Here is a 15235-nt window from a genome sequence, read left to right on the forward strand (position 1 = left end):
ACAATCCCTCTACAGAAACATTTGGCTATTTACTTTTGAATTCTATCATACTGTGATCTCTGTTTTGTTGCTTATTTCAGGTTGTGAATCTTAGTGACTTTATAGTCTGAAACAAAAATATGTCCATCTGATGTTGCAATTATTCATGCAGGTCTCTGTGACTTATTAACAGTTTTATCCAGTGAAACACCCCTTCCCTCCCTCCCCCAGTGTAAACTGATCAATATGACCTTTGCCAGCATTGTATACAATAAGGTTTTAATAATTGCCACATTTCTGGAGGGCACACAGTCCCCATGGACCACACAACTGTGGTGTGGTGGTAATTTTTTAGCCTGCCAGCAAGCTCTCCTAGGGCTCTCGAGGGTATGGGAGTGGGGGATTTGCTCGCAGGCTAGTAATTTTTCCAAATCTTTGTTAATACATACATACATACATACATACATACATACATACATACATACACACATGCATACATACAAACATACACACATACATAAATATACTTTATTTAACCTTGAATCTAAAGTAGCTAAAGATAAGCTAGTATCTTCGTTAATGGAAACGTAGTTTCTGCTCAAACTTAGGAGGTATTTACTTTTGAAACCTCATCGAGCCATCTGACTTTGTCACACAAGTCTGTCCTTATATAAAGCATTTTTGTTCTTCAGCGCTGATATTATATTGTGGGAATTGCCTTAAGTCAATTCCTTATTGAAAGCATTCAGCTATTATTTACTTATTCCTTTTACCATACCAAGTTATCGTTTTACTTTTTTGGTGCTTATTTCAGGATGTATATTTGTTTGATTATCCAGTCTGTTGCTTTTTAATTATTTCAGAATGTGAATTTTTTTGGTCTTACAGTCTGTAACTAAAATAAGTCCATGCAGTGTTGTAGTTATTCTTATAGGGTCTTGTAACTTAACAGTTTTTCCAGTGAAACAGCCCTCCACTGTAAACTGATCAACACGGCCATTGCCTCTATCACAAACAAGAAGATTATGGTGATTGCCACATTTCTGAAGACGAAGTCCGTAAGGCCCTAACAACTGTCCATCACCCTTGCCTGGTTCTCCGATCTTGTACAAAAACTTCCCAGCATTATCAAACACTTTCAAGCCATTATTAAGGCAGTCAGAAACAATGAACTTGTTCTCATGGTAAATACACGAAATGGGTTTGTTTAGTTTTTCTGGTCCACTGTTTCCAAATTGAAACAAAGGTTCACCAGCCTGTGATAAAACTTGCACTCTGTAATTATTATAATCAGCAACTATAACACGACCTTCTTCATCCACACAAACACCGGCAGGGTGCTGAAACTCACCATCTCTTGTCCCTTTCTTTCCAAAGCTTTTTACAGGGTTCCCTGTTTGAACATTAAATTGTTGAATGCGATGATTACAGTGATCCGCTACCAGAATATTATCATCATTTAGATATGTGATGTCAATTGGATAGTTAAGCTGTCCAGCGTTGTTTCCATAACCACCCACTTTCCTTACACAGTTTCCTTCCTTGTCAGTTATCAGGATACAGTGTTTTTCAACGTCAACAACAGCGATTTGTCCTTTGCTGTTCACGGCAATTCCAAATGGCTTTTCAAGAGTTTCTCCTTTTATTTCTACCTCTCCCACAACTTGAATTAGTCGTTGTTTTACTTTCACATTATAAGGACTTCCTGCAAACTCCTTGCCATTTACCTTTATTATGATGTTGAAGGTTCCTGGAACTTTAGGTGTAAACTTCACGGTGTAATCTCCATCTTGATTTTCGCAAGTTGTCAAACTTCCTATTTTTTCAGCGGGTTCCACAAGCACTTTTACTTCAAAGACTTCTTCTCCAAGTATTTGAGGGTGAACTTCAAACTCTGATTCAAAACCAGCTTGGAAATCTTTTGTCAGTCCTACTACTGGTTCACTATTTGTTCCTATGTAACCAAGAGTTAGATTCTTTTCTTCTTTTGTTTGATAAAACTTCAGGAATGAATTGACCGGAAGTTCTGGGATCGGTGTGTTTTCAAGATGATGAAATCGTTGTCCTAGATAATTCTTGCTTTGCATTACATCTGAGCTGGAGCTTCTTTGAATCAGATTTTCAGCAAACTCGATTGCTTGCTTGATTTGCTTCAACAAGGATTGCACTTGTGCCTTTGCAGAGTCTAACTTATCTGCTCTTGACGCGCGGATGTTCTCGAGGGCGGTAATAATTCGCCGCTCGTCTTCTCGAATCTTGGCGATCATTTGTTCGGCAGCTTTAGAAACTTCACGTTTAGCGTTAGTGAGATTTGTCTCCAGTTCAAGTACTGTTTGTTCATATTCAAGAATGGTATTGCCAAAAACCTTTGTTTTTGTTTTCAATACCTCGGTTCTTGTCAGGATGTTGGCTTTCTCGCCGTCGGCTACTTTCTCCAACGGTTCCACGTCATGTGCCTTATGATCCGTAGCAATGCATATTTGGCAAACACAGATTTGGCATTTAAGGCAGAAAAACCTCGTTACTTCTCGCTCGTGATACTGCTGCGGGCAAAATGACTGCCTCCTCATTAGTGCTTCGTAGTCTTGAGGCTGGAACTGTTTGACTGGCGTCACCTTGTGTCCTTCTGTAAAGTGACTAAACAGTTGATGTGCGTTTACACAGTCACTGCACATGAATTTAGCGCATTCGAAGCAGTAACTTATCTCTGCGCTCTTTTTCTTGCAAACGCCACAACTGATATCATTTCCTTTTCCGCTTTGTCGTATGGCGAGAACACTGAGCAGACTATTATGATGAAAACTGGTCGGTAATTTGTCAAAACAGTTTGCATCGGGAAGATCAACTTCAGCTTGACACTCGGGACAGCGAAACTTTCCATTCCTTTGGCTGATCAGAGCGTGTTTTTTCAAACACTCACAGCAGAATGTATGCAGGCAGGTTATTGTCTTGGGATCGGTGAAAGTATCCAGACAGATTGAACAAGTAACATGCTCTTTAAGATTCTTTAACAACGACTCCATCGTTTGAGTTTCCTTTTACAGCGACAGAACACACCCTATTCAGGTCAGTGTGATTCCGTGAAACTTGGAGCATATAAAGCACTACTAGCTATTATTACAAAAACAATTTGCATTTCCCTGCCGACAGCTAGGCAGCCAACCAAATTTAAATCTTTCCACCCTCTGACCTTAGTCTAAACGCGGAAGTTTCAAAGAAGCTTTAAAGGTCGTTACGGCGTGACTTGTCTGAAATTATTTTGACCAAAACAAAAGAAACTGCACACACTGACGGGTACATTTGTATAACACAGTAAACATTATTTCACTAGGGATTCATAATGCAAGTGGTTCTGTTCAAGTCCAAAAGTCCATTTTGTAACTGACCTTGAACCTTAAAAGAATTCTGATTAGTATTATCTCATTCCGTGTGTGTTACAATAAAGACATTTAGAAAACCCTATATTTCAGGTAGCCAGCCGTACTTACCCTCTGATGGTGCAGCAGAGGTTGACACAATTTCCAATCATTCTTTTGATTTTTTGTTTTCTGAATGAAAGATAGTGTGAGGATAACGGCAGGTTTTGGATCAAATGGAAAACTCTTGATTATGGATCCGCATCGTTTGACTGAATAATCATTGTTTTTTTTTTGAGATGCAGTCTGGCAGGATCACGAATTCCTCATCACAACTTTAACTTTTGAGTTCAAACTTAATAGTTGCCTGTATCAGTTGTGAACTGTCGATGTAGTTCAATACATTGGTAGTGTATTGTCTTTTGAATTAATAAATGCATGCTTCCTTATTAAGATGTCTCTTATATTGCTAGTGGTCTCCGGGTTGGTTGGGATTTATGTCACCAATTCTACGAGAGTTGAAGAAAGGGTCATGTAGAAGAACACGATCACAGGAAGATTTGTTGGCATTCAAGAAACTCAAGAACCACGTTACTTATTTAAGTACACGGGCTAAGCGTGCTTTCTACTCAGACTTTGTGAACGACAATAGTGAAAACCAAGGAAAGCTATTCAGGGCCACTCGATCATTGTTACTTCCTAGGAATGAGTTGTGTTTTCCAGAATACACGGACAACTCAATCTTAGCCAACGATATCGGGCGGTTTTTCGACCGTAAGATTGCAAAGATTCGGGCAGAGCTTGATGCGTGTACTCTTCATCCTGGGGCGGTGGCTGAGGATAAAGTGTTTACAGGCGATAGGAAACTTGATCATTTCAATACGTATTCTGTGGAAGATATAAGGAAGCTGGTCAGTAGATCATCGAAGAAAAGCTGTCAACTTGATCCTATGCCGACCAATTTAGTAGTCGGCATGTCCGATATGCTTCTCCCCATCATCACTAATGTCGTGAATTCTTCACTTTCCTTGGGACACTTTCCATCTGATTGGAAAACGGCCCTTGTGGATCCAAGACTGAAGAAGACCAAGCAAGGGACTTCCTTATCCAATTTAAGACCTGTGAGTAATCTGCAATACCTCTCTAAATTGGTTGAAAGGGCAGTTTATGATCAGACAACCGATCACGTTACTCAGTCGGGTTTGTATCCCATCCTCCAGTCAGCCTATCGACTTGGTCATAGCACAGAGACTGCCCTATTGAAGATACAGAATGACATACTAGCTGCAATGGACAATCAACGAGTTACTCTTTTGGTATTGCTAGACCTGAGTGCAGCATTTGACACGATTGATCACCAAGTGTTGTTGAATCGCCTGTGCGTGACGTATGGAATTACAGGTACCGCTCTTAAATGGTTTCACTCGTATTTATCAAACAGGAAACAGCGAATCCTGATTAACGGGAGCTATTCGAGTGACTTTGATCTGCCTCAAGGGGTACCTCAAGGATCATGTCTTGGTTCCTTGCTCTTCACGTTGTACGCAAGTAAGCTCTTCGATGTTGTTGAATCCCATCTCCCTAACGTTCACGCATACGCTGATGATACGCAGCTCTATATCTCATTTAAGCCGGATGGTTCTGCTACTGAGACGGATGCTGTTGACGCTCTACAAGCTTGCATCAGGGACATAAGAACCTGGATGGTCCAAGACAAACTTCGGCTGAACGATGCTAAGACCGAGTTTCTTATTATAGGTACACGCGCACAGTTAAATAAGGTTATGATAAGTGACTTGCAAGTAGGTGAGGTAAAGGTTTCTGCGGTTTACTCTGTTAGAAACCTGGGTGCTTGGTTTGATGCAAACATGAATATGACCACACATATTAACAGCATATGTCAGAATATTTATTACCATCTACATAACATCCGGCGTATTAGAAAGTATTTATCATATGATAATAGGAAGTCCATTGTACAGGCTATTATAATGTCACGATTAGACTATTGTAACGGTCTATTATATGGTACGCCCGCTGTTCATCTTGGTAAGCTGCAACGCCTGCAGAACGCGGCAGCTCGGCTGGTATGTACTATATCTAGGTATGATCCTATCACACCATCCCTGATCAACCTGCACTGGCTTCCGGTTACCCACAGAATAGAATTCAAGATAGCAATGCTAGTTCACAAATGTATCTACGGCGTCGCACCACAATATCTTTTAGACTTGATAAAAATCAAAGAGAGCTCGCGGTATCAGTTGAGATCATACCGGGGCATACTCCTGATGGACAATACCTATAGAACAAAAAAGACACTCGGGGATAGGGCGTTTGAAAATGCTGCGCCCAAAGTATGGAATCGACTCCCTCTAGAAATTAGACAATGTCAATCATTGAACATTTTTAAAGTTTTACTAAAGACACATCTTTTTAAATTAGCTTTTTGTTAGTTCTTTTATTAACTCATATTTTCCTTTTATTGTTTTTCGAAAATTGTAAATTATTATTATTATTATCATTATTTGGACTAGCCATTTATTACTTTAAGATTTTAGTGTTGTAATGCGCACTCGATCATATCTTTATCGCATGCTAGACTGCGCAATATAAGAAATAAACATTATTATTATTATTATTATTATTATGTACTCCGATTTTGTTTTTCCGAGCATATGTTTTTTTTTTCACTCTGAGGCCCAGTTCAGACGTCGTGCTTCTGCCGTGCCGAACTTAAATGTAATTTGGTTCGACTGTAGCACGGCAGGAAAACAACTTTTATTCAGACGTCGTGCCAGAGTCGAACCAAATTAATTGAGGATTTACAGATGACTCGTAACAATTCTTCTCCCAGAAGAAGCACGACGTTTGAATCGCTTCCGTGCCAGAGCCGTGTAGCACGGCAGAGCTTGTCGAACTTAATTGCTTGCCGAACTTAATTCAAAAGTTTGATTCAGACGCCGTGCTTCTGCCGTGCTTTTGTCGAACTTAATTCCTGAATTTAGTTCGGCACGGCACCTTCGCCCAAGAAATAATACCAGTATTAAGAAGGAAGAATAGAACCTTGCGACTAACAACTTTGAATTTGATTTTAACACAGATTCGCTTTCTAATCAAAATCGACCTTTAGTGTAGGTACTTCGGTGTCGATAAAAATCCTATGTTAGTATATGTAAAATTTAGTTTGGTTCCCCATAAGTTGGTCATAGGTGTTTTCTTTTTATATTTTAGATGGAAGTGATCAAGTTTCATCTCAGGAGAAAGACACCAGCAGCAATTACTCAAATTCGCCTCGCTTTACACAGCTAAGTTCTCAAACTATGGGACTGAATTCCGAGAAACTTGACATCTGCAAAGAAGGGCAAGCTTCTTGTAAATGAACAGAGTACGATAACTTCCCTTCGTCAGAGGATCTCAGTGCATTTCTAGCTGATTTGAAGCTGGATGCTTTAAATAAAACGAAAGAACAATCTCAGCCAATCATAAATTCCAAAATGTCAACCAGACCTAAACCATGCATGACGTCAGAAGAGAAGACGCCCGATGAGATAGTTACGTCACAGACTGTTAGTTTCAGCGATGTCCTTTATGGATTTGTTTAAGAGGATTACACATAATTTACTGATTTTCCCTCTTCTGAAGATCTAGACGCTTTCTTGGCTGATATGGAGCTCGATTGCGAAACTATATCGCAGAAAACATCGTTGGCACCTGCCGATGTTATGAGGTCCGCTGGTGCATTTGACCTTCATAAAAAGGTAGAGGTGTCTAAAGCATAACGAGCACAATACTAAAGACTTTGCGAAAAGAAACAACACTGACCACTCTGATAACGTTTTGAACTTAACTGACAGTGATGGCTTTTGCACGCAACAGGATTCTGTAAGGCAACGATGTTTCGATAAAAGCGATTCAATCGTTAATAAAACAGTACGTGACATTGATCTATCTGATTCTAATTTGCTTAGAAACTGTGAAAATATTTTCAAAGAGCCCTCTGAAAAGTCCATTCCTAAAAAAGTTGTTAATTTGACAAAAACGTTTTATGAAGAACAATAAGCCGACTCATTGTCAGGAAGAAATAATAAAGCAAGGGAAGGTTGTGTGTGGCTTAGAATCAACCGAAGAGTTATACCTGTAGAGGAAGTCGTTTGTACCACGTCCCTGAAGCACGAAGAGCCAAACAAATGGTCACATGAGCAGAATGAGAATGAAGCGGAGATCCACCAAGCCGGAAGCCAACAAGCTGCTTCTCATGATCAAGGAAACAGTTATTCGTTGGCAGATGACATGTTAAATCATAGTTTTGAGATGATGCACACTTCTTCTGAGTTTTTTTCACAATCTTTGTCTCGTGCGAAAGCAGTTTGTCCGTACACGCCAGGTTTACATTTTTCTCCAGGACTCTTGGAAGGCAAATCCCTTTCTTAGTGTTCAAAACACTTAAGCGGAACGCCTGAACCATTTTCATCCCCAGGTTGCTCTCCTAGCAGGCAGGAAATGAACTCGGTATCATTGTTTTCTTTTTTGAATCATTCGCTTCTATCTTCCTCGTCATCGCCAATTTGGTCAGATGAAAAGCAATTCTCGTCTTCAGATTCCAGGCCCGTAGCAAGTATAAAATGACTGGGGGGGCTGAGCGAGTGGCTTACATTAACTCCCCCCCCCCCTGCTTCGGTCCCTTCGGCGGCTCTTGCGAAGACATTGTAAGACTTTGAATATAAACGCGCAAAACCCTAAGTTTTACTCTAGTACAGTAGTATGTTTTACACTGGCGGACCTCTTACGAAACCAATAAAGTTCAAGAGGTCAAGTTCAGGGATTGTCATTGGTGCATTTCGATCCATTTTGCTTCTGACTATTTTGATGCTTAATAAGCAGATATTTTAAAGCTGTTGGTTGTTTTTGGCAGAGCAAAAATACGATTTCGTTCATTTACACAATTCCAAATTGCACAGAAGAACAACAGTACATAATCTTAGTATCATCGACAATACTTTGAAACTTTAACTTCAATTGACAGCTGTCCATTTTAGAAGAAAAATTCCACTTTTGAAGCAGAATTTAAGTCAAGTCTGAAAATTTTCGGGGGGGGGCTCGAGCCCCCCCTGCCCCTCCCCCTGCTACGGGCCTGGATTCAAATAGATGTGAACCTGATGCGACTTCAGTCATACACCCCCCCGCCCCACTCGAATCTGAAAACAAGTTTGTCCAAAATGACTTACAGGCTATCAGTTTGCATTGAACACCCTACCATTCAAACCATCCTTTTAGTAAACGTTTGCATGCACAGAATGTGTACGCCGGCCGGAGTTTCACCGTTGTTATCCGGCTCTCGAGGACCTAGTGCATACAATGAGCCGGAAACCAGTGCATTGGGAACTCCATTTCTTTCCTCTCAAATGTCAGCCAGCAGTGTGTAATCTGTAGTATTAATTTGATTCAATTATTTCGCGAACATAAATTAAAAACCAAGAAGTTATTTACGTGAATATATGGTAGTAAGTATAAATAAAAGAAGTAAAAAAATCAAGAAGTTACAGGAGCTTCGAATTTTAGGAAGTGGGCGTTTGGGTCCTCTCTAAACAATTTGAAAAGGGTTTGGCCTTCTTGTTCATTCGAGTCGTTTTTATTATCTTTGAACTTTTCTTGCACAGGTTGGTCAAGTTGTTAATGACCGTTTAATCTGATGACTTTACAAGCGGTACAATAGCCTGCAATCAAGCCCTCCTCGCGCGTTCTCTCGCTGCTCGCTTCCCTCGCCACTCGAATGGAGAGCTTCCTTGCAAGCTAGCGGTTCAAGGGATGTGGATCCACACAGGCAGCTCTGATGTGAATAGGTTTTACGATATTAAAAGAGGCAGCACGTCTGGACGATAATTCCATTTTTCAAAACAGCTAAAATAAAAATATTCCTTTCTGATCCAGTGATATGAAAAAGTTCTGTTAGATCACCAGTGAAGCAAGGTGAAGGAAGTAAAATAAATTTTTATTGTGTACTATATGAGGCACAAAAAATAGTAATCAAATTGACGTACCAAAAAACTACTTTCTTCGATATAGATAGAAATCAAAAAGAGGGGAGGTCGGTCATGATGCCAGAAGTCGGAAAAAGTATAACTGCCTATTACGATCTCGACTTTTACGGAAAATTTCCTAAGTCAGATTTTGCGTAGCCTTGTGATTTTGTGTAAGTGGATTTCTTGGAGACACTCCTAAAAGACCTAACTAGTCTACTGTTGGGGCAATTTTTTTCCTTTTGTTTTTCGTTTTCTCACTTACTTGTTATCGTGTATTCTTTTACTTTTCGCTCTCCGGTATTTTGTTAATTACGCTCCTTTGTTACGTGCTGTATGTAAATTTCGTTATAGTTTGTTATCTCGCCCCTATTTATTACCAGTTTTTTACGTGTCTATTAGTGTAACATCATTCGTCGAAGTAGATTATCTCTTTCCTCGGTGGCCCTGACCACCGACTCTGTTATCCTCAGCATTTGGTAAGCAGCTTCGTTTTCATCGTTTTTTCATTAATTTCATTTTGCAGTCGCCTTAAAGTGGTTTTTCTGTATTGTAACTATTATTTTTTCGCTCTTTGTAGGAATTTACTGTTTTTTGGGTTTGGTAATAGTAAAACATTTGCTGATTGTGAGTTCACGTGTTGTGTTTTGGAATTGGCCCTTGCCCGTTCATCTACAATATAAACTGAGAAAAGTTTGCGTAATTATGAAACAATTTTGGCCACGCGCTTTGACCAAAAATATAAGTGAATTAATTAGTGCCAAAGTTGTGTTTTTCTTTCTTTTTTTTAATTATGCTTCATTTGCTTTTGACGAGTGAATTGTCTTTTGGATTTCCAAACTGCAACAAAATTGTCAGTGACACTCTCTCTAAAAATAGTAGAAAGAGCGTTTCTCAGTTCACCTTATATATCAGAAACAAACTTACACAACTACATTATGTATCAAGCCTTATGAAATTGTCTTCAAAATGGGACTTATTTTCCGCCTTATAACTCATAGTGTACTCACTATCCTCTAACTTTGGTAAACTTTGTCCTCTTATGCTTTGCAATTGCTTCACTGAAATTGTGTTGTCACACTTCTCCCTCTAAGAAACATTTGTCCGACATTGTCATTGAAAGTCCCACTGACCGATTGTGTTCAGCGGTCATTTATTTTTATATTGTATCATACTGAGATCTCTATTACAATTTGTTGCTTATTTCAGGATGTGAATCTTATTGGCTTTACAGTCTGAAACAAAAATATGTCCATCTGATGTTGCAGTTATTGCTGCAGGTCTCTGTAACTTTTGAACAGTTTTTCCAGTGAAACTCCCCTCCAGTGTAAACTGATCAACACGACCATTTCCAGCATTGCATACAATAAGGTTGTAATAATTGCCACACTTCTGGACACACAGTCCCCATGGACCACACAACTGTCCATCACCCTTGCCTTGATTGTCTATCTTGTACAAACACTTCCCTGACTTGTTATAAACTTTCAAGCAATCATTACCCCAGTCAGAGACAATGTACTTGTTCTGATGGTAAATACATGCAACAGGACGGTCAAGTTTTTCTGGTCCACTGTCTTTAAGTTTAAACAAAAGTTCACCATCCTGTGATAAAACCTGGACTGTACTGTTTAAGCCATCAGCTACAACAACACGCCCTACATCATCTACACAAACACTGACAGGGTTCTGAAACTCCCCATCCCTTGTCCCTTTCTTTCCAAAGCTTTTCACAGAGTTCCCTGTTTGAATGTTAAATTGTTGAATGCGATGATTTAATTGATCCGCCACAAGAATGTTATCATCATTTAGATATGTGACGTCAGTTGGACGGTTGAGCTGTCCAACTTTGTTTCCATAACAGCCGACTTTTCTTACACAGTTTCCTTCCATGTCAATTATCAGGATACGGTGTTTTTCTTGGTCAGCAACAGCGATTAGACCTTTTCTGTTCACAGCAATCCCGTGTGGGCTTTGAAACGTTTCTTCTTTCAATCTCAACTCTTTCACAAGGTGAATAAGCCGTTGTTTCACATGGACAGTGTAAGGACTGGCTGCAGTCTTACCATTAATCTGTACTGAGATTTGTAAGGTACCAGGAAATTCAGGTGTTAACTTCGCCAGCAAAATTCCATCTTTTTCACAAGTTATCAAACTTCCTGCTTTATCAGCGGGTTCCACGACCACTTTCATTTCACACACTTGTAGTTCATGTATTCCTGGATTGACCTCAAATTCTGTTTCAACACCGGCTTGGAAATCTTTATTCACTCTCACCACTGGTTCACTTGTTGTTAAGCAACCGAGGGTCAAATTTTCCCCTTCTGTAGGGAAAAACTTCACAAATGAATTCACCGGAAGTTTCGGGATCGGCGTGTTGTTGAGGTGTTCAAATCGTTGTTCTAGATCATTCTTGCTGTGCATTACATCTGAGCTGGAGCTTCTTTGAATCAGATTTTCAGCAAACTTGACTGCTTGGTTAAACTGCTTTAGCAAGGATTGAACTCGTGTTTGTGCAGAGTTTAACTTATCCGCCCTTGACTCACGCGTGTTGTCGAGTGTGGTGATGATATGACGTTCGTGTTCTCGAATCTTGGCGATCATTTGTTCGGCTGTTTGGGAAACTTCACGTTTAGCGTTAGCGATGTTTGTTTCCAGCTCAGATACTGTTTGTTCATATTTACAAATTGCATCGCTGAAAACCTTGATTTTCTCCTTTAATATCTCGGTTCTCATCAGGATATTAGTTTTCTCGCAGTCTGCCACTTTGTCCAACAGTTCCACATCATGACCCTCGTGTGCCTTGTGATCCGTAGTGATGCAAATTTGACAAACACAAAGTTTGCATTTGTGGCAGAAAAACCTGGTAACTTCTCGCTCATGATTCTGCTGGGAGCATAGTGACTTCCTCTTCATCAGGGCTTCGTAGTCTTCAGCTTGGAACCGTTTGACTGGCGTCACTTTGTGTCCTTCTGTAAAGTGACTAAACAGTTGATGTGCGTTTACACAGTCACTGCACATGAATTTAGCGCATTCGAAGCAGTAACTTATCTCCGCACTCTTTTTCTTGCAAATGCCGCAACTGATGTCATTTCCTTTGCCGCTCTGTCGTATGGTGAGAACACTGAGTAGACTATTGTGATGAAAACTGGTCGGAAGTTTTTCAAAACGGTTTGCTTCGGGAAGATCGACTTCAGCTTGACACTCGGGGCAAAGAAATTTTCTATTCCTTTGGCTGATCAGTGCGTGTTTCTTCAAACACTCAAAGCAGAATGTGTGGAGGCAGGTTATTGTCTTGGGATCGGTAAAAGTATCCAGACAGATTGAACAAGTAACCTGTTCTTTGATGTATTTTAGTGGGGACTCCATCATTAGCTTCTTAAGCTTCTAAACGACAGAATACGCCCTATTCTTCTTCAGTGTGATTCCGGTAACTTGAACCACATATGGGACTACAGTTTACATTGTACTGCAGACAGCCAACCAGCTTTTCATAAATTGCTCTTCCGTCTGACCTTAGACTAAGAGCGGAAGTTATTTAGGTTTCAATGCAAAGGCCTTCTTTGCCCCCTTATCAACGTGACTTGTCTGAATTCGAAACCAAGTTGCGAAAAACAAAGAAACTGCGTACAAAACGTTGTGATTTGAGACGAAAACACTCTTTCATTTTAGATCTATAATCAGTTTCTCCGCCAAAACTCGTGGTTTAGGATTTAGCGACACCTACTCTTCTTCCGCGTGATTCCGGGGAAACTCACGCCATTCATAGGTATTACGAAATGTATCACTGGCGTTATTAAAACAATTTGCATTCTGCGGACAGCCAACCAAAATTTTAATCGTTTTACCCTCTGACCAGTAATTAAATAACTTGGCGAGCATACATTAAAAACTAGAGGTTATAGTTACGTGGCAAAAGAAGCAAATATATAATATCTATAATAAATAGGTAAATAGATAAAATTAAAAGAAGTAGAACAAAAAAAATACAGCTAGTAGCAGAAGGTCACTTTGAGGCCTCGGATGTTGGCAGATGAGCTTTTAGATCATTTCTAAAAACTTTGAAGGAATGGAGCATTCCTTAGGTTTAAAAGGACTTTTGTTCCAAGAAAACTGCAACAGCAAATCCGGCGCTGAATTTGCCATAATCAGCTTTTGTAATGGCCTTTTTCTCTTTCGCTAAGCTTGTCAGTTATCATCTTTAGAGGCAGCTTTTGCCAACCCCCTCATTGAGATGAGCTGGCGCATGTGTAGCAGGTACACTGACGAGGTGTGGAAAGAGGGAACTGCTCAGGCGCGAGAGGATATTTTTCCCTTATAGCTTGTTCTCTTTCAAGCCCCATCCACGTAGGCTTTATAGCTTAGTACAGAATGAGAATCGAGTTATTAAAGGTTCTAAAACAGAAAAATACCCAAACGTTCTGCTGTGTACATTTTGCACCACGGGATAAAGAACAGGAGGCCTGCCATAATAAACAGCAACAGCAAAGGCGGACTCCTTTGTAAAATCTGATTTTCTAATAAACAAGACGCCTAAAGTCGTTTCCGTCGGATGCGTTGGTCTATGGAAGCATAATGGCTTTCTATCTAGGTTAATGGAACAAAAGCATGGCGGATAAAGGTTGGGCGGTGAAACGAGCACTCCGTTCTTCATTTAATGTGTGATGCGGAGTAGGACTGGCACGAGCGCTCTTTCCGCGCTTCCGGTGCGCTTGAAGGCCGGCGAAATTTTCCTTTTTGCAAACCGGAAATCCTATTTTCTTCCTGTAATTTCAGGCTACAGTGTTAAATAGATAAATTCGTTTCATAACAATATCAATAAACAGTTTCATATGTTTGTGTCTGTACGTCTATAGGTCAAACTCAGGTCAAACTTGTTGGTCGTATAATGCCAAAATTTGAGTTTAATTTGAAAGTGTTGAATACCTCCTTCTTCCACTAAATATCACCTAATCGTCTTTCACCGTTTCGTTTGCAAAAGCTTAACACTTCTTAACCTCAATTTTTACATATGTTAAAGGGGGATAAATTTTATATAACAGAACAAAAAATTAGGTTGATATATATTGATATAGTGGCGTTGTACTTCTTCAAACTTTGCTTCTCGTTTGTAACGCGACATGGCGATTCGCGCAATGCGTTGCAAATCCGGCAACCGTATGTAAACAAAATTTATTGAGGTTAGTTGTAGGGTTTTTTCTCCGTTTTTCTCTCTAAAACAAAACAAGGTAAACAGTAAAAACTGAGGGGAAACTAATTTTGAAGTTTCGAAGAAACAGAAAGACGTATGAGAAGTTTTTTCAAAATTAAAAAGAAGGATGATGGTGATTGAAATTAGCATAATTTCACCTTGCACGAGCTGCACGCCTTTATAAAATATACGTCATCTAGTTATGAAACACGATCTGCTGTCTTTTAGTTTTGCCATGGATGACATGGATGAGATTTTCCTTCGTGTTTTAGACAGTACTTAGTTGTTTTTGTTTTGGTTGGCGAGTAGCAGAACGAAAATATAATTCAGTGGTAGAGTCATGGAAGTAATAAAAGAAACCCTTTGAAAGAAATGTTTGTCTACTGCAACTAAACCTCCCGCAAAAAATAGCAACATTTGCCTCTCGGAGACAGCGTACCAGCACAAAGGAACGAGGAAGAAGTGCAAGAAAACAAATTATCAAGGCGCCATAATTCAGTGACAGCGGCAGTGTCTTATGTACAAACCACATCGCAAGCCCCGACCGAAGTCGAAAACAAGCAACATTTCTAAACATAGTCCCAGTCCACTGCATCACACCTTTTTGCTCGGACGCGCTCGTTTCACCGCCCTACCTTTATCCGCCCTGAACAAAAGAAACCAAAACATCCGCTTGCTTTATGGGTCGA

General features: G+C 39.9%; 2 protein-coding genes across 2 annotated transcripts; both read right to left on the bottom strand.

The window, feature by feature from the left end:
• Positions 1–662: 662 nt before the first annotated feature.
• Positions 663–3015, bottom strand: LOC140949234 (E3 ubiquitin-protein ligase TRIM45-like). The gene has a single exon (XM_073398461.1). The coding sequence runs from the start codon at positions 3000–3002 to the stop codon at positions 834–836; it is 2169 nt and encodes a 722-aa protein (XP_073254562.1). The 5' UTR covers positions 3003–3015; the 3' UTR covers positions 663–833.
• A 7017-nt stretch (positions 3016–10032) lies between these two features.
• On the bottom strand, positions 10033–12957 carry LOC140949233 (E3 ubiquitin-protein ligase TRIM45-like). The gene has a single exon (XM_073398460.1). It carries the CDS (start codon positions 12725–12727, stop codon positions 10556–10558), a length of 2172 nt encoding a protein of 723 aa, XP_073254561.1. The 5' UTR covers positions 12728–12957; the 3' UTR covers positions 10033–10555.
• Positions 12958–15235: the final 2278 nt, after the last annotated feature.

This window comes from Porites lutea, chromosome 9, assembly GCF_958299795.1.
Source record: "Porites lutea chromosome 9, jaPorLute2.1, whole genome shotgun sequence".
In the NCBI taxonomy this organism is placed as follows: Eukaryota; Metazoa; Cnidaria; class Anthozoa; order Scleractinia; family Poritidae; genus Porites; species Porites lutea.

Bases quoted from the DNA above. Each gene is read 5' to 3' on its own strand.
- LOC140949233 (XM_073398460.1), bottom strand. From the start codon at position 12,727: ATGATGGAGTCCCCACTAAAATACATCAAAGAACAGGTTACTTGTTCA.
- LOC140949234 (XM_073398461.1), bottom strand. From the start codon at position 3,002: ATGGAGTCGTTGTTAAAGAATCTTAAAGAGCATGTTACTTGTTCAATC.